This window comes from Felis catus, chromosome E1 (assembly GCF_018350175.1).
Source record: "Felis catus isolate Fca126 chromosome E1, F.catus_Fca126_mat1.0, whole genome shotgun sequence".
NCBI lineage: Eukaryota > Metazoa > Chordata > Mammalia > Carnivora > Felidae > Felis > Felis catus.
Window position 1 is genome coordinate 10,554,307 of NC_058381.1, and position 22,528 is coordinate 10,576,834.

Sequence of the window (22,528 nt, forward strand, 5' to 3'; positions counted from 1 at the left end):
GGGCTCAATCCCACAACCCTGGGATATGACCTGAGCCGAAATCAAGGGTTGGATGCTCAACCGTCTGAGCCCCTCTGGCGCCACGTTTCTTAGTGGATGAAGAAAAACCAAGTTTAATACTGGAGATCAACCTCCACCCAATAGGCAATTAAAAAGAACAGAAAAAAGGTACAGAAAGGAAGAAAGAATAATAGTTTTAAAACTTCTCAGAGTTGAGGAAAGCAAAAGCCTTTGTTCTGAAACGGCATATACCAAGTACTAATGAGCAGGGTAAGTAAAGAAGTACCTTCAGAGCAATCCACACTTGAAAAATTTCACAACTACATGGACAAAGAAATAAATGCTAAAACTTTCGAAGAGAAAACCCACGTTGTCACAAAGGAACAAGAACCAGATTAAGATCAAATTTCACATTAGTAACTCAATGCCAGATGAACATAGAGTAAGGCTTTAAAAATTCTGAGGAAAGATTGTTTTGAAGCTAGAACTCTACACTCAAATTACTGAACAGGTGTACGGGAAAAATAAAGGCTCTTTTGTATGTGCATGGCTCACAGCTTACCTTCCATATAGTCTTAGGAGAAAGTTCTTCGACTATTTGACCCAAATAGTTTTGTTTGTTTTTTTTTTATTTTTTTTGTTTCAATGTTTATTTATTTTTGGGACAGAGAGAGACAGAGCATGAACGGGGGAGGGGCAGAGAGAGAGGGAGACACAGAATCGGAAACAGGCTCCAGGCTCCGAGCCATCAGCCCAGAGCCCGACGCGGGGCTCAAACTCACGGACGGCGAGATCGTGACCTGGCTGAAGTCGGACGCCTAACCGACTGCTCCACCCAGGCGCCCCTATTACATTTCCTTCGGCCAGGTCACGATCTCGCGGTCCGTGAGTTCGAGCCCCGCGTCGGGCTCTGGGCTGATGGCTCAGAGCCTGGAGCCTGTTTCCGATTCTGTGTCTCCCTCTCTCTCTGCCCCTCCCCCGTTCATGCTCTGTCTCTCTCTGTCCCAAAAATAAACAAACATTGAAACAAAAAAATTAAAAAAAAAAAAAAAGGAAATGTAATAAAGTGAAAAAAAAAAATGAGATCAAACGAACTGTAGACTTCGTTCACGAAGCCCGTTTAAGACAGCAAACTTAACTGATAAATGCTATGCGTGTTCTGACTGTTCCACCAACCAGCTGTTCCCCCACCTTTCTCCCTCTCCTCAGGCCTCCCCCTTCCCTGAGACACAACAATATTAAAATTAGGCCAAGAAATAACCCTACGATGGCCTCTACGTGTTCAAGGGAAAGGACGTCTTACGTCTCTCACTTGACACCAAAAGCCAGAAATGACCGAGCTTAGCGAGGAAGGCATCTCAGAAATGGAGACAGGCTGAAAGCTCGGCCTCTTGCACCAGTTGGCCAAGTTGTGAATGCAAAGGAAAAGTTCTCGAAGGAAAGGAAAAGTGCTAGTCCAGTGAAGCCTTATTGCTGATGTGGAGAAACGATCAGTGGTCTGGACAGAAGGTCAAACCGGCCCCAACGTTCCCTGAAGTCAAAGCCTAATCCACAGCAAGGCTGATTCTTTTCAATTCTGTAAAGGTTGAGAGAGGTGAGGAAGTGCAGAAGGAGAGTCTGAAGCTAGCAGGGGTTGGTTTGGGAGGTTTAAGTAAGGAAAGAAGTCATCTCCGTAACGTAAATGTGAGAGGTGAAATGTCAAGTGTTGATGCAGAAGCTGTGGCAGGTTATCCAGAAGATCGAGCTAAGATAACTCATGAAGGTGGCCGCCCTCAACAGCAGCTTTTCAATGCACACAAAACAGCCTTATGTCGGAAGATGCCACCCAGGACTTTCATAGCTGGAGAGCAATCAATGTCTGCCTTCAAAGCTTCAAAGGACTGGCTGACTCTCGTTAGGGGCTAATGAAGCTGGTGGCTTTAAGTCAAAGCCAATGCTCACTTAGCATTCTGAAAATCCTGGGACCCTGAAGAATTGTGCTAAATCTACTCGGCCTGTGCTTTACCTATCAATGGAACAAGAAAGCCTAGATGACAGCGCAATTATTGTTAACATGGTTTACTGAATATTTAAACCCCACTGTTGAGACCTGTTGCTCAGAAAAAGATTCTTTTCAAAAACACCACTGCTCGTTGACAATGCGCCTCGTCACCCAAGAGCTCTTACGGAGATGTACAATGAGATTAATGCTGTTTTCGGGCCTGCCAACACAACATCCATTTTGCAGTCCGTGGACCAAACTTTAACTTTCAAGTCTTAACTATTTAAGAGCTCCGTGTCGTTAAGACTGTATTTGCCAGAGACAGTGATGTGGGTAAAGTGAACTGAAAATCTGGGAAGGATTCAACATTCTAGATGCTATTGAGAACATCCATCATTCAGGAGAAGAGATCAAAATATCAACACGAGCAGGAGTCTGGAAGAAGTTGATTCCAACCTTCATGGATAACTTTGAGGGGTTCAAGACCTCAGTGAAGGAAGTAACCACAGATGTGGTGGAAACAGCGAGAGAACTGGAATTAGAGGTGGAGCCTGAACACGTGACTGAATGGTTGCAACCTCATGACAAACCTTGAATGGATAAGAGTTGCTTATTATGAATGAACAAAGGAAGTGGTTTCTTTCTTCTTTTTTTTTTTTTTTAGTTTTTATGTTTTATTTTATATTTGAGAGAGAGAAAGAAGAGAGACAGAGCATGAGCAGGGGAGGGGCAAAGAGAGACAGGGAGACACAGAAGCCGAAGCAGGCTCCAGGCTCTGAGCTATCAGCACAGAGCCCGACGCGGGGCTTGAACCCGTGAGCAGTGAGATCATGACCGGAGCCGAAGTCAGACGCTTAACTGACTGAGCCACCCAGGCGCCCCAAGGAGGTGGTTTCTTGTGATGGAAATCTACTCCTGGTGAAGGTGTCATGAAGATTGTCGAAATGACAACAAAGCATTTAGAATATTACATGAACGTAGTTGACAAAAGCAGCAGCAGGGTTTGAGAGGACTGACTCCCAATTTTAAAAGAAGTTCTGCTGTGGGCCAAATGCTATCAATCAGCATCACAGGCTACAGAGAAACCGTTCACGAAAGGAAGAGCCGGTCAACGCAGCATACTTCATGGTTGTCTTATTTTTAACAATTGCCAGAGCCACCCCAACCTTCAGCAACCACCACCCTGGTCAGCAGCCGTCAACACTGAGGCAAGACCCTTGTCCCAAGATTGCCACTGGCTGAAAGCTCAGAGGATGGTTAGTTTTCTTGAGCAATGAAGTATTTTTAACTAGGACATGGACATCCTTTAGACAGATGCTATTGCACGCTTAGTAGACTATAGTGTAACGTAAACAGAACTTTTATATGCACCGTGGAACCAAAAAACTTTTATCTTGTTGACTTTATTGCAATATTCACTTCGTGGTTGTGGTCTGGAACCAAACCTGCAATGCGTCTGAGGTATATGCCTGTACGTCTTTTGGGGACTGGCTTATTTCACTTAGCATATTGTCCCAAGGCTCATCCCTTTGGTAGCCTATATCAGAATCTCCTTCCTTTTTTTAAAAAAAAATTTTTTTTTTCAACATTTATTTATTTTTGGGACAGAGAGAGACAGAGCATGAACGGGGGAGGGGCAGAGAGAGAGGGAGACACAGAATCGGAAACAGGCTCCAGGCTCCGAGCCATCAGCCCAGAGCCTGATGCGGGGCTCGAACTCACGGACCGCGAGATCGTGACCTGGCTGAAGTCGGACGCTTAACCGACTGCGCCACCCAGGCGCCCCTGAATCTCCTTCCTTTTTAAGGCTGAGTAATATTCCACTGAATGTGTATATCACGTTCTGCTTATTCATTCATTCGTCGATGGGCATGTGGGCAGCTTCCACCTTTTAGCCATTGTGCGTAACGCTGTTGCGAACACAGGTGTGCAGTATCTTGGAGATCTTGTTTTCAGTTCTTTTTAGGTCTACCCCAAAGGGACACTGCCTTAGCACATGACACCGTTATTTTTAATTTTTTGAAGGACCACCGCATTTCTTTCCATAGTAGCTGTACCATTTTACATTCCCACCAACACTTGTTATCTTCTGTGTTTGGGTTTTTGGAATAGTAGCCATTCTAACGTGTATAAGGTGGTATCTCAATGTAGTTGTTCTGTCAATTATTTCCTAATGATTAGTGATGCTGAGTATCTTTTCACGTGCTTATTGTCCATCTGTAGATCTTCCTCGGGAAAAAAAAAATCTATTCAAGTCCTTGGCCCGTTTTTTTAATCCAGTTTGGTTTTTTGCTACTGAGTTTTAGTTCTCTCTAGATTTTGGATGTTAATCCCTTATCCCACAGTATTCGCAAATATTTTCTCCCATCGTGGGCTGCCTTTTTATTCGGTGAATATGGCCTTTGGATGCACAGAATTTTAATTCATCGAGTCCGGCTTGTCTATTTTTTCTTTCATTGCCTGTGCCTTTGGTGTCACATGCAAGAAATCATTGCCAAATCCAATGTCGTGAAGCTTTGGCCTTCTGTCTTTTTCTAGAAGTTTTATTGCTTAGGGCTTACATTTAGGTCTTTGATCCACTTTGAGTAAATTTTTGTATATGGTGTGAGGTAAGAGAGCAGCTTCATTCTTTTGCATGTGGATGTCCAGTTTCCCCAGCATCTGTTCCTGAACAAACTGCCCTGTTCCCGCTGAATGGTCTCTTTCTTAAAAATCATTTGAGGGGCGCCTGGGTGGCACAGTCGGTTAAGCGTCCGACTTCAGCCAGGTCACGATCTCGCGGTCCGGGAGTTCGAGCCCCGCGTCGGGCTCTGGGCTGATGGCTCAGAGCCTGGAGCCTGTTTCCGATTCTGTGTCTCCCTCTCTCTCTGCCCCTCCCCCGTTCATGCTCTGTCTCTCTCTGTCCCAAAAATAAATAAACGTTGAAAAAAAAAATTAAAAAAAAAAAAATCATTTGATCATACATGCACAGATTGGTCTATGTTATCTAATTCCATCTATTTACACGTCTTTGTTTTATTCTGGGAATTTCCAGACACGTCTTCAAGTTCATTATTTTCCAGCTCTAACTAATCTGCTGATCCTATCAAGTACTACGTTTGAATGGCTACAATTCGTCAATTGACAAATCTTACTCGGTTCTTCTCCAAATAACGTTCTTTTGGTTTTAGCTCCTTCTTTTAGGTTTCATGACTTTAACCATGACACTTTTCTACTCCTCCATTATTACACCATCATCTCAAGTTCTGAACTCTAACTTTCCTGTTTGTTGTATCTGTTCAAGCTCTTGCCCGTGCTAGATTATTTCTTTGTATTTTATATTTTTTACGGTAAGCTCACCCCTGTGGGGACTTGTTTTTTCCACAGGAATAATGAAGAATCATTGCCTTACTGTCTCTAACAGAGGGACGCCTGTGACAAGAAACAGAAAGTGGAATAGTGGTTCCCCACAGCTGAGGGAGGAGTGTTAAATTATAGGAGTTAGTCAATTAAACAGGCAACTGTTTAATAGGTAGCGTTCCCATCTTGCAGGGTGAAAAGTTTCTGGAGATCAGCTGCACAATGTTTTTTTAAGTTTATTTATTTTGAGGGAGAAAGCGTGAGTGGGGGAAGGGCAGAGAGAGAGAGAGAGAGAGTGAGAGAGAGAGAGGAGAGAATGAGAATCCCACACGGGCTCTGCACCATCAGCACAGACCCCGATGCAGGGTTCAAACTCACGAACTGTGAGATCACGACCTGAGCCAAAGTCGGCGCTTAACCAACAGAGCCACCGGGGGCGCCGCCCGCACAACAATGTTAACGCTACTAAATTGCACAGTTAAAATTGGTTAAGATGGTAAATTTTACTTTTTGTGGTTTTTACCTCAACTAAAAATAAAAACAAAAGGAAGCCTGTGACAGAGCAGGAAGAAATAGAGAAGACTTGGAAGACAAGAGATTTAGAAGACAGGTACTGTTGACCACAGATCTATAAATAAACTCTAGTGCCCCCATTTCAAAACAGAAGCTAAACCCAAACCCTCCCTTGATGGTGTTATTTCCCACCACCAACTACCAAACCTCCAGACGGAACTGTCTCCGTCAGCAGCCTCTACTCCTTCACCAACCTTGAAAGCCAACGTGTTGGAATACGGCTCTTGGTCCCCACCCAAGGTCTCTAATGACCCAAAACCCAAGGAACACTTTCCAACCTCGCCTTACGCCACCTCCTAGCGGCTCTCCATACAACTGTCATTCCTTCTGTGAACCCTTCATAGCTCGTTTTCTCTACAACGTGTTCTCTTGATTTTCTTCACTCCTCACTGCCTTGTCCTCCCTCTTGGCTGAGTTGTCCTCCTCCTGACTTGTGCATCTTGGGGTTTGCTCCTGGACATGTTTTTTATTCCTAAACGACTTCATCGATCCCCACTAAAAACCTTTTTGTTTTCATTTTTAAGATTTAAAAAAAAAAAAAAAAAGGAAACAAAAACCCCACAATCCCACTGCCCAGATGGCCTCCCTTGGTCTCAAAAAAAATAAGAATCAGGGGCGCCTGGGTGGCTCAGTTGATTAAGCGTCTGACTCTTGATTTAGGCTCAAGTCATGATCTCATGGTTTGTGGAGTCGAGCCCCGTGTTGGGCTCTGTGCTGACAGCACGGAGCTTGGTTGGGAGTGTCTCTCTCTCTCTCTCTCTCTCTTTTTGCCCCTCCCAGCTCATGCTCTTTCTCTCTCAAAATGAACATTTCAAAATAAAAAATAATAAAAAAAATAAGAAACAAAACAAAGGGACGATTCGTACGGGTCTGGAATATTCAAGTATCAAGAGGTAGAGGCATCCTCTTCAAGCGGTTCTTCAAGCTGGAGACTCTGGGGTCGTTTGTGATTCTCCCTATTCCCTGCCTTGCGTCCCGCACCCAAACCCCGGTCAGGTCCTGTCACCTCTGCCCTCCCGCACAACTAACTCACCCACTTTTCTCCTCGCCCACCAGCAGGCTCCTAGGTGCTCACCCAGATGATTCGAGCAGCCTCCTTCCAGACCCCCAGACACCTGTCCTCCCCTAAGCCGGCTTCTACACGTCACCCTTCTTTCCTCACCAACCCCGTCAGCCAGGTTCCCGTCTGGGGCCCCTGGACACGCCACATGCTCTGTTCCATCCCGGAGCCTCTGCTCAGGCTCCGCAGTCAGCTCTCACGCTCGGGCTCCCTGGGCTGGCTCCTCTCCCCTTTCAAGTCTCAGCTTAACCAGCAACTCAGGACGACTGTTTCTGACGACCCCGCCTGAAAGCACCCAGCTCTGGTTTTACGCACCTCAGACTTTTATTGCTGCTTCTATGGTACGCATCATCTATGTCGGTCACGCTCTCGTTTACCGGTTTACTTGTTTGTCTCTGTCTCCCCACCAGACCACAGGCCACGAGAGGGCAGGGGACATCCCCATCTCGCTCTCCATCACATCCCAGCACCACCGATTCCGTATTTGTTGTGTAAACGTGCCAGGCGTTGCGCCAAGTGCTTTAACACATTATCATATTCTACCTTCACTCGGTGGAAGCATTTCTTCCCCATTTTGTACATGAGAAAAACGGAAGCTCAGAGAGGTTAAGTAATGAGCTCAGTCGCACAGCTGGGAGCAGCATGGCAAGACTCAAACCCAGTGTCTGGCTCCAAAATCCACACTCCCTCCCGTGTGCTCTCTCTCCTGCTGTCTGGCTCTCCTCTCTCCCCAGTGCACGGCCTGTGGGGGGGGCGGGGGGTGTCGAGTGAACGCAATGCCAACAGCCTAGCAGAGTTTGTGCAGAGAAGGTGTTGGGTCTCACCTCAAAGGTTCTTACCATGTAGGCTACAGAGGCCAGTTCGTAAATGATGGCCTGGGCCCCGAGCTCTGTCACGCTAATCAGTCCTGAAATGTTGGACAGACACACACAAAACACATCTCAGAAAGTGGATCAAAGCAAACATTTTCCTTGTGAAAGCAGAACGTGTCTTAACTTAAAAGAAGCCAGGATCGCCCCCAGGAGCAAAAGCCAATGGCAGAATCCATGATCTGTGCGGAGGAGAACCCCAGGTGTCCACTCCCAGGAAGCTTCCAAGAACTAAGGCAGCTACGACATGGGACAGGTTCACTCTACAAGTCTGTATCCACCAAGGAACAAAACATCAGGTTTAAAGTAGAAAACGAGGCTCCTAGAGTTGCAGGTCATTCCTCGGGCAGATGTGGGGTCACAATGTGGGGGGTGGGAAGGCAGACAGAGGAACTCTGATGTGGTGGGAGCTGGAGTATTCAAGTGTCTCCAGAGCCTTTAACACCAATCAGCGTCATCCTGTCTCTATTATGTTCTCTATTACTTTCCTGGCAGTAAGATGGCTGCAGTGAACACCTAGGACCAAAATTATCACAGCTCTGATAGAAACAAAGATCACGTCTAAAACAGAGCCAAATCAGTCACTCTGTAAATGGATTAAAAATCTGCATGCTGCCCAGCAAAAGTCAGCTGAAGCAGAAGGTCTGAGAGAGTCACGAGACCCAGATTCAGGTTTCAGTTGTCCCTCTCCGTGACCTTGGCACACTTCTTAACCGTGACCTCCCTCGCCGAATCTATAAAGTGAAGGGCAGTGAGGCAGAGCTAAAGGCCCACTGAACTCGAATATGCTTACGGTTGGGCAAGGATTTAACTCTACGCTGAAAACTCCCACGAGAGCTCGGCGGAATGGAAAGGGAGGAGCAGTAAGACTTATGTCTCTTGGGCTGTGGAGACCAGATCCACCAGGTTGTTCTCAGATTTCCGCTGAACCACTGACCAACCTGCAAGGAAGGTTCCGATCTCAAAGGTCCACCACTCAATGCACACCATGAACATACTGGGGACAGCCAGCTGGATGTAGGAGCCCCATTCTTGGAAACAGTCCCAAGTCCACCCTAGAGAACAGGGGAGAGAGAAAACAGCTTTTACTTTTCAACAGTCTCCGACGTCAACAATTCTACTTCCCACGGCTGCCTCCTGCAAAGGGCCAGAGACTGGGAGGAAGCAGAGGTCTCCAGAAAAAGAATGTATTTTAAAGATGTCAAACAAGACCGGAGTCTGAGACGGTGGGGACAGAGCTGGCAACACTTAGTGAGACTGAGGCACGCGTACGCCCTGCCACCCGCACATGTCACTCCTGGGTACCAATGGCAGAGACCCTCCCATAGAGCTCCAGGGGAACACACGGGAGGATATTCACTGAGGCAGCCTGTGGTTGTGGGATGGTGGGGGCGTCACGGAGATCGTCGCTGGGAAACTAGAGAAGTAAATTATGATCGATGCGTATTACAGTTAAAAGCAGAACACCAGGTGTATATAAAGCAACACGGCGAGATCTGAGATTATACCGCTCACAGGTAACTAACGTAAAAACAGATCTTTTCAGCTACATCAAAACTGAAAATTTCTGTGCACCAAAGGACACCATCAACAGAGCAGAGTCTGGCAACCCACGGAATGGGAGAAAATATTTCCAAATCACGTATCGGATAAGGATATCTGGATATCATAACCAGAATATGTAAAGAACTACAATAAAACAACCCGGACGTCTGGGTGGCTCTGTCGGTTGAACATCTGGATGACGCTTGATGTCGGCTCAGGTCACGATCTCGCAGCCCCACGTTGGGCTCTGTGCTGACGGTACGGAGCCTGCTTAAGATTCCCTCTCTCCCTCTCTCTCTCTCTGCTCCTCCCCCACTTGCACACATGTGCATGCAGGCACTCTCTCTCAAGATAAACAGGTAAACGTTAAAATTTTTTAATGATTTAAACAAATGAGCAAAGGCCTTGAATAGACGTTTCTCTAAAGATCTACAAACAGCCACCAGCACATGAAAAAAAAATGCTCAACCTCACTAATCAATAAGGAAATGCAAATCAAAATCACAGTTAGATGGTATCTCACACCCATCAGAATGGCTGCTTTAAAAAAGGAAAGGAAAATAACACATGCTGGTGAGAATGTGGATAGACTGCAACCCGCGTGCCGTGCTGCTGGGCACGTAAAATGGTACGGCCGCTATGGAAATAAAGTATGGTGGTTCCTCAAAAAATTAAGAAGTATCACAGGGTCCAGCAATATCTCTGCTGAGCATACAGAAAAAGAACTGAAAGCACGTTCTCCAAGAGCTACCTGCACACCCATGTTCAGAGCATCATCATTCCCAGCACCCAAGAGGTGGAAGGAGAGTCCACATGCTCATTAAGGGATGAATGGATAAGCGGTATGTGGTCCACACCCACAACGGAGTATTCGTCACTCTCAAAAAGGAAGGAGATTCCGACACGTGCTACAACATGAATCAAACCCAAAGACACTAAGCGAAGACCGAGAAAGACCAACACTGTATGATTCCACCTAGAGGAGGTTATCTAGGGAAGCCGAACTTAGAGACAGAAAACCAGTGATGGAACAGTGGTTGCCAGGAGACGGACAAAAGGGAGAAATGGAGTTGTTACTCTTTACCGAGGACAGAGTTCCAGTTCTGCAGGATGAAAAAAAGTTCTGGAGATGAATGACGGAGATGGTTTCACGGCAACGTGAGTGTGTTTAACGCTACTTACCTACACATCTAAAAATGGCTATGGTGGTGAATTTCATGTTATGTACATTTCACTACAACTTAAAGCAAAACCACCGTCCACGCTATAAACCAGAGAGGTCAATGAACTTTTTTTTCCATAAAGGGCCAGACAGTAAGCATTTTCAACTTTGCAGACCAAATGGTCCCTGAGGCCACTACTCGAGTCTGCTGTAGCAGCACGAGAATGGCCACCGGCAACGTGTGACGATTAGGTGTGGCTGTGTTCGAAACTTCATTTACCAAAGCGAGCTGTGGCTGGATTTAGTTTGTGGGGCTGTTTGCCTACCTCTGTGCAGTGGGAAAAAAAAAAAAAATTATGAAAAAAAAAAAAAGGATATCTGAACTCTTATGCTCTTAGGTGAATATAAACATATATACAGCCAAAAACAATAAAACCACTTTGCAGTTTTCAAAGATACGCATCAAAAGACATACATTAAACACAGAGAAGGTGCCTCAAAGGAGGACAATGGGAACTCTGAAATGGGAGAGAGAAACACTCCAAAACGGGAGGGGGGCCCCGTAAGAAATGAGGCTATCAGTGTGTCATGAATTTGAGTATGAGAAATTCCAGGACAAGAGAGGGAGAGAAGGGGAGGGGAAGAAGGCACTGAAAAACACTGAGGAATTTCTTTTTTTTTTTTCATGTTTATTTATTTTTGAGAGAGAGACAGAGTGTGAGTGGGGGAGGAGCAGAGAGAGAGGGAGACACAGAATCTGAAGCAGGCTCCAGGCTCTGAACTGTCAGCACAGAGCCCGATGTGGGGCTCGAACTCACGGACCGTGAGATCATGACCTGAGCTGAAGTCGGACGCTTACTGACTGAGCCACCCAGGCGCTCCAACACAGGAATTTCTATTAACGTAAGAACAAAGAAAGGCCCCAACAGTCATCTTGCCATTCACCTTCCTGGGTCCCAGCAGGAGAAGAGAGGGGCTGGGACCCCACCCTCTACCCCCAAATTTGGAGGTGAAGGCTGGAGGGGAGAACAACATCAAGAACCAATAGAAAAAGATCCACATGAATTATGAGGTGGCTATGGCTGGTGAGAAGGGTCAGAGGTCAAGGCACAAGCTCCACTGAGCAGGAAGTGTTAGGAGTTAGGAAAGCACTGCCCGTCCCCCACTTTGTCCCCCATCAGGAGACCAGAAAATCTACCTGCCAGCCTGGACCCATGGGTGCAAATGAGCCAGGAGCAGAAAGGGCTGCCGTGTACCGGAGAGGGTATGAACCTGATGCAGTCACGGTGAGGAAAGCCTGGGACTAGAACAGGTAGATTTCTTTTGATCTGATCAGACATAAAACCTATAAAAAATGGACAGGCCATGGGGTGCCTGGGTGGCTCAGTCGGTTAAGCATCTGACTCTTAGTTTCAACTCAGGTCATGATCTCACAGTTTGTAAGTTCAAGCCCCGCATCGGGCTCTGTGCTGACCGTGCGAAGCCTGCTTGGGATTCTCTCTCCCTCTCTCTCTGCCCCTCTCCTACTCACTCTCCATCTCTCTCTCTCAAAATAAGTAAATAACACTTAAAAAAAAAATAGGGCAAATATGTGACTCACAAGGAAGACAACCCCCTTGGGAAATAAGCTCACAGACAAAAATCATAAAGAAACAGATCAAAACCACAGTCCGAGGTAGCAGGCATCGGTCAGACGATGCTTGGTGAAATTAAGTGTGGCTTTCAACGCGTCTAAGGTATCATTATGTGCCACAAAGAATTGGCCAATTAAATTGTGACATGGTATTTTATATTTTAGTACATCAACCGCAAGAGGAATTCCAATTATAGAGACGTTAATATGCAAAAAAAAATATGAGTCTTAGAATTAACAAAATATGGACACAGGTATGTTCCATGACCCAGGATATAAACAGATAAGAAATCTAATGCCAGGAAAGAAACTCCACGAAGCCAACACATGAAAGATTTCACACCGGCTAAAGTAGAAATAATAGGACCATCCGAAAAAAAATTTTTTAAGTAAGCATTCCTAAAATGTTTAGGGCAGGAGGTTTTGAAATAAGGATGGACAGAAAAAGAACCAAGTAACATTTTAGGAATAAAAGACATAACTGTTGCAAATTGAAAACAAAAAATGAATCAGAAAGTAGACAAGTCACAGCTTAAAAGGTGATTAGCAAACAGAGACAGGAAAGAGAAGATGTCTCGAGGCGCAGGACAAAGTTGAGAGAGAACATACGGAAGAGAAATAAAGCCATCTGGAAGGTGTCTGAGTGCACAGGACAGAACAGTCAGCAATGGAGAATAAACAGTAGAGGAAAAGGCTAAAACTTTACCAGAGTTTAACTGAGGCCCTCAGATTAAGAAAGTTTACTGAATGTCTAAGATAATTTTCTTTAAATCCTCGTGCGGCCATGTTATGATACAAAAAGGAAAAGAAAATCTTTAAAACTACAAAAGATGGGAATGCAAGCTGGTGCAGCCACTCTGGAAGACAGTATGGAGGTTCCTCAAAAAACTAAAAATAGAACTACCCTACGATCCAGCAATTGCACTTCTAGGCACTTCTCCACAGGATACAGGTGTGCTGTTTCGAAGGGACATATGCACCCCCGTGTTTCTAGCAGCACTATCGACAATAGGCAAAGTATGGAAAGAGCCCAAACGTCCATCGATGATGAGTGGATAAAGAAGATGTAGTATATATACACAATGGAGTATCACTTGGCAATCAAAAAGAATGCAGTCTTGCCATTTGTTACTACGTGGATGGAACTGGAGGGTATTATGCCAAGTGAAATTAGAGAAAGACAAAAAGCATATGACTTCACCCATGAGGACTTTAAGAGACAAAACAGATGAACATAAGGGAAGGGAAGCAAAACGAATATAAACTCAGGGAAGGGGACAAAACAGAAGAGACTCTTAAATATGGAGAAGAAACTGAGGGTTACGGGGAGGGGGGGGGATGGGCTCAATGGGGAAGGGGCACTAAGGAATCTACTCCTGAAATCATTGTTGCACTATATGCTAATTTGGATGTAAATTTTAAAAAATTATATACATATATAAAAAAAAAACTACAAAAGAAAATACTTGTCTACAAAGCCAAGACAGGTTGATGCCAGACCCGTCACCAAGAACAAGAAGGAAAGAGTGTAACATCAGCCGTGTAGGCAGAGTTGCTACCAACTTGGATTTTCACACCCAGTAATATTCAAGAATGAGAAAAAGATAAAGGCGTTTTTTTAATGTTTATTTTTGAGAGAGACAGAGTGCAAGAGGCAGAGGGGCAGTGAGAGAGGGAGACAAAATCCGAAGCCGGCTCCAGGGTCTGAGCTATCAGCACAGAGCCCAACGCGGGGCTCAAAGCCATGAACCCATGAGATCATGACCTGAGCCGAAGTTGGATGCTCAACCGACCGAGCCACCCAGGGGCCCCTATAAAGGCATTTTTTAAGACATCAACAGACTGAATGCTCGCTTCGGCAGCACATATACTAAGACATCAACAGACTGAAGGTTTACTCTTTCCAGGACTTTCCTGAAACAACTTCTGAAAGACACATATCAGCAAGAATAAAAATAATCCAGAAAGGAGGAATGAGATTCAAGAAGCAACAGTGAAAAAAATTAATGTCTAAAAACATTGATAAACTGAAACACGACAAAATAATGTTTTATTAGCATTCTTAAAAATCTGGAAAAAAAAAAGAATTTTTAAAAATCCAGAACTAAATTTATGATTAACGATGATACAAAAGAGAAGGTGCGTTATCTGGGAACAGAACAGAGATCAGAAAAAAGCGCGTATCTTAAAATATCACAAATGAGCCTTAAAAGTTGCCTGTACAACCAGCATCCTGACTTCTCTTGGAAACTCTTCATTTTCATCCAGGCATCCACGGCTCCTTTGCATTCAAATTCCGAAACACCTACCCTGGGACTTCCAGTTACAGGAGTCAGTTACTTGAACTTTTAACGGTTAAGCTGATTGAACGAGTTGTTTGGTTTTTGTAATTTACAGCTGAAGGTATCCTAACGGAGGCAAGTACGCATACTGAAAACGTAAGAATATTTGAAACCGCCACTGTAGTCATTATTCAAGTGCGAATCAGCAGCGGATGCTAAACCACCGGATGAAAATTTACTGGAGTCCCAGACAGTCAAATCCTCTCTGTCGTGTTACAGATTACTCTCTAATTACAAAGGAGAAAATGTATATTTCCCACGAAGGAATCTGGCATTCACTACCTCAAGCCAAACGATCAAAGCCAGCGCCACCTGCGATTATAGGTCTCGGATTAAGTACGCACCACCCTCTTCCTAGTATTCCTGCCTAAACGCTTTAATCGGAATCTGCTCATGAGGAAACTAACATGAGGGGAGAAATCCAAAGTCTAAGACATTCACTGAAAAAAATGGCCTAGGCTCTTTGAAAAATCAGCGCCAGGAAAACCAAAAAAGATGGGGAGATTGTTCTATTTTTTTTTTAATGTTTACTTATTTTTTGAGAGACAGAGTGTGAGCAGATGAGGGGCAGAAAGAGAGGGAGACACAGACTCCGAAGCAGGCTCCAGGCTCTGAGATGTCAGCACAGAGCCCGACACGGGGCTTGAACTCATGAACTGCGAGATCACGACCTTAGCTGAAGTTGGATGCTTAATGGACTGAGCCCCCCAGGCGCTCTGGGAAGATTGTTTTAGATAAAAAGGGGCTAAAGCAACAACAACCAAAGGTGATGCATGGACCCTCACTGGAACCTGGATCATAAAAACAGATTTGGAGGGGCGCCTGAGTGGCTCAGTCGGTTGAGCATCCGACTTCAGCTCAGGTCATGATCTCGCGGTCTGTCGGTTCGAGCCCCACATTGGGCTCTGAGCTGTCAGCACAGAGCTTGGAGCCTGCTTCGGATTCTGTTATCTCCCTCTCTCTCTGCCCTTCCCTCGCTCATTCTCTCTCTGTCTCTCTCTCTCTCTGTCTCTCTCTCAAAAATAAACATTAAAAAATTTACAAAAAACCAGGTATGGAAATTTGAATACAGAAGGCACATCTTAGGACATTAATGAATATCACATTCAATAACGTGTTCTTTTTTGTTTTCCTCCATGACCATATGGTGGTTATTTGGGAAAATGTCATTTAGGAGAGACACATGCTGAACTAGTTGGTGGCGAAGTGTCATGTCTGCGATCCACTACATGGCAAGACACGCACACATAAAGGGAAAAACAAAAACAAATAAGGCAACATGTTAACAATCAGGAAATTCAGGGAAAGAAGAGTCGAATGACCCTTAAACCATTCTACTTTCCAGTGGGCTTGAACATCTTGAAAATAAAAAGTTGAAGGGAAACATGAGAAAGCGCTGGGGACTGTAAAACAATTAAAAACAGTTTAGCATACTAAAAAAAAAAAAAAATGGCAGCTAACATTTGTTGAGTGCACCTTGTCACAGTCTTTGTTCTAAACCCTTCACAGGGATAACTCAGTTAAATCTTCACAATAATTAAAGGATGTAGGCCCTATGATTTTTGTAAAGCTTATTTATTTCGAGAGCACGAACATGAGTAAGGGAGGGGCAGAAAGAGAGGGAGAGACAGAGAATCCCAAGCAGGCTCGTGTGGTCAGCGCAGCGTCCGATGCGGGGCTCAAACTCACAAACCATGAGATCACGACCTGAGTCAAAGTCAGACGCCCAACCAACTGAGCTACCCAGGTGCCCCCGTAGGACCTATTTTTCATTGTCATCATTTCACAAATAGGGAAATGGAGACATGGAAGTTAGGTAGTGTTCCCCAGATCCCACTTCAAGATGGGACCTAACGGCGGCGATCTGGATCCAGAGTCACTACGCTGAACAACATGCGGAACAACGTGCCCCCACCTCCCAAATCAAGAGTTACAGTAAAAAAAAAAAAAAAAAAAAAAAAAAAAAAAAAAAAGAGTTACAGTAAGAGTACAGTAAAGACAGAAAGAAAACCGATTACAAGTAAAGAAATAAGGGAGGAAAAAAAAAGCAAGGTAAAACCATGAAATAATAGAAAACCCAGAGTAATTCCTAGTAAGTAGGTCCTAATACGTTTTAATGACAATAAATGCAAACGGGTAAAGGCACTGATTAGAAACTGTAGATTCTTAGAAGGAATAACGCCATATGCTATTTAGAAAAGACACACCTAAAACAGAGTGACTCCTTGGGAGCATAGATAATGCCAGCTAAGTGCGTGGGACGAATCGTACTGTCATATATTACTGATGCAAGTTGCCGGGGTGCTGGTTCACGGGAATCAGTTTCAGGGGGCCAGACAGACCAAAGGCCCCAGACCTTATGAAACCAGACCCACACAGGCCCCACAGACAGCAAGGAGTTGCAATAGAGGCTTTAGGCTGGACTATGGGGACCACACACACAGAACAAGGTCTTCAAAGCTAAGTAAACAACAGGCTGGATTGTGAAGAGACAACAATTAGGACAAGTATTTACGGGACAGGAGGGACACCGGGCTGAGAAAAGGGCATCTGAATGGGCACAAACAGTACTTTGGAAATACCTGATGTAACCCTGAGAGTCGGACGCTTAACCTACTGAGCCACCCAGGCGCCCCTCAATTGTTAAGTCTTGAGTTTGGGGGTCTTAGTTACGTAAGTACTGAGAGAATATTTAGAAAAATGTTGGTCAATATTTAAAGAACGCTAAACAGTTAATAATTTCACAGCAGATAAACCAATCTACACCCAAATCCTACCCACCTCCTAACATTAAAGGATCTACCAACCTGGGATAATGACCTAGATTTGCAGAGGGTCCCAAATAGGCATTTATGTCTATAAAAAAGTGTTTGGATGTGGCCCTTTTTCCTCCACCGTTAAAACTAAGGGGTGAAGGGAGATAAAAACAAAGACAAAAATTGAGCAAAGAGCTAAGAATTACTTTACACGGTATGTATAAGATCACCTTCCTTATTAGCCACCTCTGCAGAGGCCATTAGCCTGCCTCATAACCGATGGTTTAGGTACAACGTAAAGTATTTATGATGGTCCAGAAAAGGGGACTCCACGGAGGCTGAGAGCACATCAGTGACTGCCTGAGGCTCAGGATGAAGACAGGGTAAGGACAGGGAGGGACTGCAGTCACAAGAAGAAACGTCCTCAAACTGGATTTTACAGCGTCTGTATCATATGCCTCAACGAAGCTGTTACAAGATACGTGAGTTTTCCTCATTTTGACTTTAAAACAAAAAGAATCAGAAATGATTAAGAACTGTGATCTGACAAGAGAAAATGGTTGAACGTTGTCTACGTGTAGATGTGGACGCTGGGCAGAATGAGGCTAACACGTTTTCTAAGATTCCATTCCATTTCATTTTTGAGAGAGAGGGCAAGAGAGCAAAGGAGAGGGACAAAGGACCAGAGAGAATCTTAAACAGGCTCCACGCCCAGTGCAGAGCCCGATGTGGGGCTCAATCCCATGACCCTGGGATCACGACCTGAGCCAAAATCAAGAGTCAGACGCTCAACTGACTGAGCGACCCAGGTGCCCCCGTTTCTGCTTTTAAAAGTGAAAAGAGGGGCACCTGTGTGGCTCAGTCAGCTGAGCGTCTGACTTTGGCTCAGGTCGTGATCTCACAGTCCGTAAGTTCGAGCCCCGCACCAGGCTGTGTGCTGACAGTTCAAAGCCTGGAGCCTGCTTCGGACTGTGTCTCCCTCTCTCTCTCTCTCTCTTCCCCTCCCCCACTTGCACTATGCCCCTCTCTCTCAAAAATAAACACTAAAAAAAAAAAAATTTTAATTGAAAAGAAACAAATGAAAGGAGGCTGATTATAAGACTTAAAAGTATAAGGACCTAAACTCGCTTCTCTTTTATCACTAATAACAGATTCGTTTTGTTTTAAAAAGCGCACATGGAATTTTTCTGACTGTAAGCAAACTCTGATTTTGATCTGCAGCATTTGACTGAAAATTAGCATGCCACAGTTTCAATTCACTTAATTAAGAAGCATTTATATCGATCAGTAAAATGATCGACTTTTGGGGGAACTTCGTCAAGCAGGAGCATGCACAAAATCTCGCGAGATAAATGAGCATCCAGGGTGAATGCAGGAGAAGAGCCAAAGCTGTTGGCGTTTCCTGAGCACTTCATGGTTCCCAACTGCAGCAGGGACCGCTATGTGCCTAGCAAAACTGACATCCTGATCCTTCACAGTCTTTCACAGAAATAAACTTACAAGAAGTTTAGGGGCCATGTATCCATTTCTTGCAGCTTAATATGACCATGGGGCTATGTACTGGCCAACAGGGCAAATCAGAATCGGTGTGGGCACCTGTCAGGAACTTTTAACACACTTAAAGGGGGTGTGTGAATGTCCTGTTTTCCTCCCTCCTCCTTCCTACTAACTGGAACATAGTAGCATCTTGGTCCATGAAGTGACCTTGGGAGTGGAAACTATATACCGTGGACAAGTAAGATAAAAAGAGCCTGGAACCAGGACTTCTATTAACCTATATAGTACCCCTTATGGGTAGATATAACACCATGGCATAGAGCTTAGCCAGCAGATCCACCTTTGTGCTAAGAAAAGAATGCTGGGGGGCGCCTGGGTGGCTCAGTCGGGTTGAGCGTCCGACTTCGGCTCAGGTCATGATCTCACAGTCTGTGGGTTCGAGCCCCGTGTAGGGCTCTGTGCTGACAGCTCAGAGCCTGGAGCCTGCTTCCGGTCCTGTGTCTCCCTCCCTCTCTGCCCCTCCCCCACTCTCACTTTGTCTCACTCTGTCTCTCAGAAATAAATAAATGTAAAAAAAAAAATTCTTTTTTTAAACAAAAGAAAAGAATGCTGGGGGTGCCTGGGTGGCTCAGTCGGTTAAGCATCTGACTTTGGCTCCGGTCATGATCTCATGGTTTGTGAGTTTCGAGACCCATGTCGGGCTCTGTGCTGACAGCTCGGGGCCTGGAGCCTGCTTCGGATTCTGGGTCTCCCTCTCTCTCTGCCCCTCCCCCACTCGCGATCTGTCTCTGTCTCAAAAATAAACATTCAAAAATATGTATTCAGTAATTTGTGACTTAGTGCTATAGCCACAGGGCCAAAATCACAAGATACAGAATCCAATCAGAAGCCATTTAAATTTGTGTTCCAGTTACCGGGAAGGACATCAAAGGGCTACGGAATCTAATCAGTGATAAAGGTGGAGGATCTGATAACAGAACTACGTAAGGAGGCGAAGCATTGAATCTAATCGAATGGCACCACGGGAAGTGTTCTTACAGACAGAGGGGCGAAGAAATGTAAAGAAAAAAGGAAATACAAGAGCTGAGCAAGCCAAGAAACCCGAGATACTCAACACCATCTGCCATCAGGGAAACGAAAGTCAAAATCCCAAGCCACCTCTTCCTACCTAATGGGATAGCTAGAATTAAAAAATAATAATAAAATAAAAAGGGAAATAAATTAAGTGCTGGTGAGGATGTGGTGGGAATGTAAAATCACGTAGCCAGTTTGGAAAACAGTCGGGCAATTCTGCAGATGGTTAATCGCAGAATTACCGTATGACCTAGTAATCCCACTCCTACTTATTTACCGAAAAGAACTGAAAGATATATCCACACAAAAACTTGCACATGAGTGTGGACAGTAACATTATTGAAAACAGCCAAAAAGTGGAACCCAAATACCCATTAACTGTTCAATGGATAAGTAAAACATGGTATCTCCATGATACCATGTATGACCGAATACGATTCACCTGTGAAAAAAAAATGGAAATACTGATACAAGCTACAACATGGATGAGCCTTGAAAATATCAGGCTAAGTGAAATAAACCAGTCACAGAGGACCACCTATTGTGCGGTTTAAGTTCTGTGAAATGTTCAGAACGGGCAAATCCATTGACAGGAAGTAGATTAAAGGCTGCCAGAAAGATAATACACACATCTAAGAACTCAACAAACTGCGAGTGAGATCAACTCAATGAGATCCACAGCAAGACACATTATAACCATATTGTCAAAGACAAAGACTTTTTTAAGGCAGCAGGAGAGAAGTGACTCATCCCGTACAAGGAATCCTCAAGACGATTAACCTACAGTTTCTCATCAGAAACCATGGAGGCCATAAGGCAGCGGAATGACATATTTAAATTGCCAAAAGACTGGGGCGCCTAGGTGGCGCAGTCGGTTAAGCGTCCGACTTCAGCCAGGTCACGATCTCGCGGTCCGTGAGTTCGAGCCCCGCGTCAGGCTCTGGGCTGATGGCTCAGAGCCTGGAGCCTGTTTCCGATTCTGTGTCTCCCTCTCTCTCTCTGCCCCTCCCCTATTCATGCTCTGTCTCTCTCTGTCCCAAAAATAAATAAACGTTGAAAAAAAAATTAAAAAAAAAAAATAAATTGCCGAAAGAGGGGCGCCTTGGTGGCTCAGTCTGCTTAAGCATCTGCCTCATCGTTTTGGCTCAGATCATGACCCCAGGGTTGTGGGATCGAGCCCTGCATTGGAGCCTGCTTAAGTTTCTCCCTTTCCCGCTCTCTCTGCCCCTCCCCTACTCACATGAGAGTGTGCATGTGCTCTCAATCAATCAATCAATCGCCAAAAGAAAATAACTGTCAACCGAGACTTCTGTATCTGATGAAAATGTCCTTAAAAAATGAAGCAGAAATTAAAATACACCCAGTTAAACAAAAGCTGAGGAGTTTTGTTACTACCAGACCTACCCTAAAAGACATGTTAAAGGGAGTCCTTCCGGTTGAGATGAAAGGAAGCCAGAGAGTAACTCAAAAGTTGTGTGAACAAATAGAGGTCTCCAGTAAAGGTAACTATGTGCACAAATATAAAGACCAGTATGATGACTGTAGGTTTGCTCTGTAACTCCGTGATTTATCGCCTCCATAATTCAAAGGACAAATGCATAGAAAAGAATCACGAACCTCTGTTACTGAGCACATGGGAATAAAGAGGTCGTCAGTGAAACAACAACATAAAGGGGTGGTGGAGAGAGCTGGATAGGAGTAGCATTTTGGGATGCTACTTAAGTTAAGGTGGTACCCATTCAAACAGGGTTGTTATAAATTTAAGATATTAAATATAATCTCCATGGTAACAATGAAGGAAAAAATCTAAATTACCTACACAAAGGAAATGAGAATGGAATCAAAACTGTTCCCTAACAAAAAAACAAAAAAAAAAAAAATCAACTAAACCCCAAAGGCAGTACAGAAGGAAATGAAACACAAAAAAGGTCTAAGACAGACAGCAAATAATAAAATGGCAAAGAAAGTCTGCCCTTATCAGTAATTATTTTAAATGTAAACAGATTAAATTCTCCAATAAAAAGGCAGATACTGACCAAATGGACTAAAAAACACCATCTAACTATATGCTGTCTATAGGAGCCTCACTTCGGTGACAGAAAAGTGACTCAGAAAGCAACAAATAGGCTGAAAGAAAGAAGATTAAAAAATATATTCTAGGGGCGCCTGGGTGGCTCAGTCGGTTAAGCGGCCGACTTCGGCTCAGGTCACGATCTCGCGATCCGTGAGTTCGAGCCCCGCGTCGGGCTCTGGGCTGATGGCTCGGAGCCTGGAGCCTGTTTCCGATTCTGTGTCTCCCTCTCTCTCTGCCCCTCCCCCGTTCATGCTCTGTCTCTCTCTGTCCCAAAAATAAATAAAAAACGTTGAAAAAAATTTAAAAAAAAAAAATCAAAAAAAATAAATAAACATTAAAAAAAAAATTTAAAAAAAAATATATAGGTTCTATATCAGTGGTAACCCAAAGAGAACTGGGGTAGAAGCCCAAAGAGAGCTGGGGTGGCTAGACTAGATTAGACAAAATAACTTTAAGTCAAAATCTATTACAAAAGACAAAAGGACATTATATACGTGTGTTTAATATTTATTTTTGAGACACAGAGAGAGACGGGGAGAAAGCATGAGTGGGGGAGAGGCAGAGAGGGACGGAGCAGGATCTGAAGCAGGATCTGCAGAGCCCTAGGCTGGGCTCAAACTCAC

General features: G+C 44.5%; 1 protein-coding gene across 10 annotated transcripts in view; it reads right to left on the bottom strand.

Annotated features, from left to right (window-relative positions):
• LOC101084751 (multidrug and toxin extrusion protein 2-like) overlaps positions 1-22,528 on the bottom strand; it is a 60,269-nt gene that overhangs the window by 18,293 nt on the left and 19,448 nt on the right. For 8 of the 10 annotated variants that reach the window (XM_045044355.1, XM_045044353.1, XM_045044351.1 and 5 more), the window contains exons 9-10: positions 8,764-8,877; positions 7,778-7,860 (exon numbers count right to left, since the gene is read on the bottom strand). In XM_045044355.1, the coding sequence (XP_044900290.1) occupies positions 7,778-7,860; positions 8,764-8,877 (197 nt within the window). The remainder of the gene's footprint in view (positions 1-7,777; positions 7,861-8,763; positions 8,878-22,528) is intronic. The other 2 variants (XM_023243779.2, XM_045044352.1) reach the window with 1 other exon arrangement.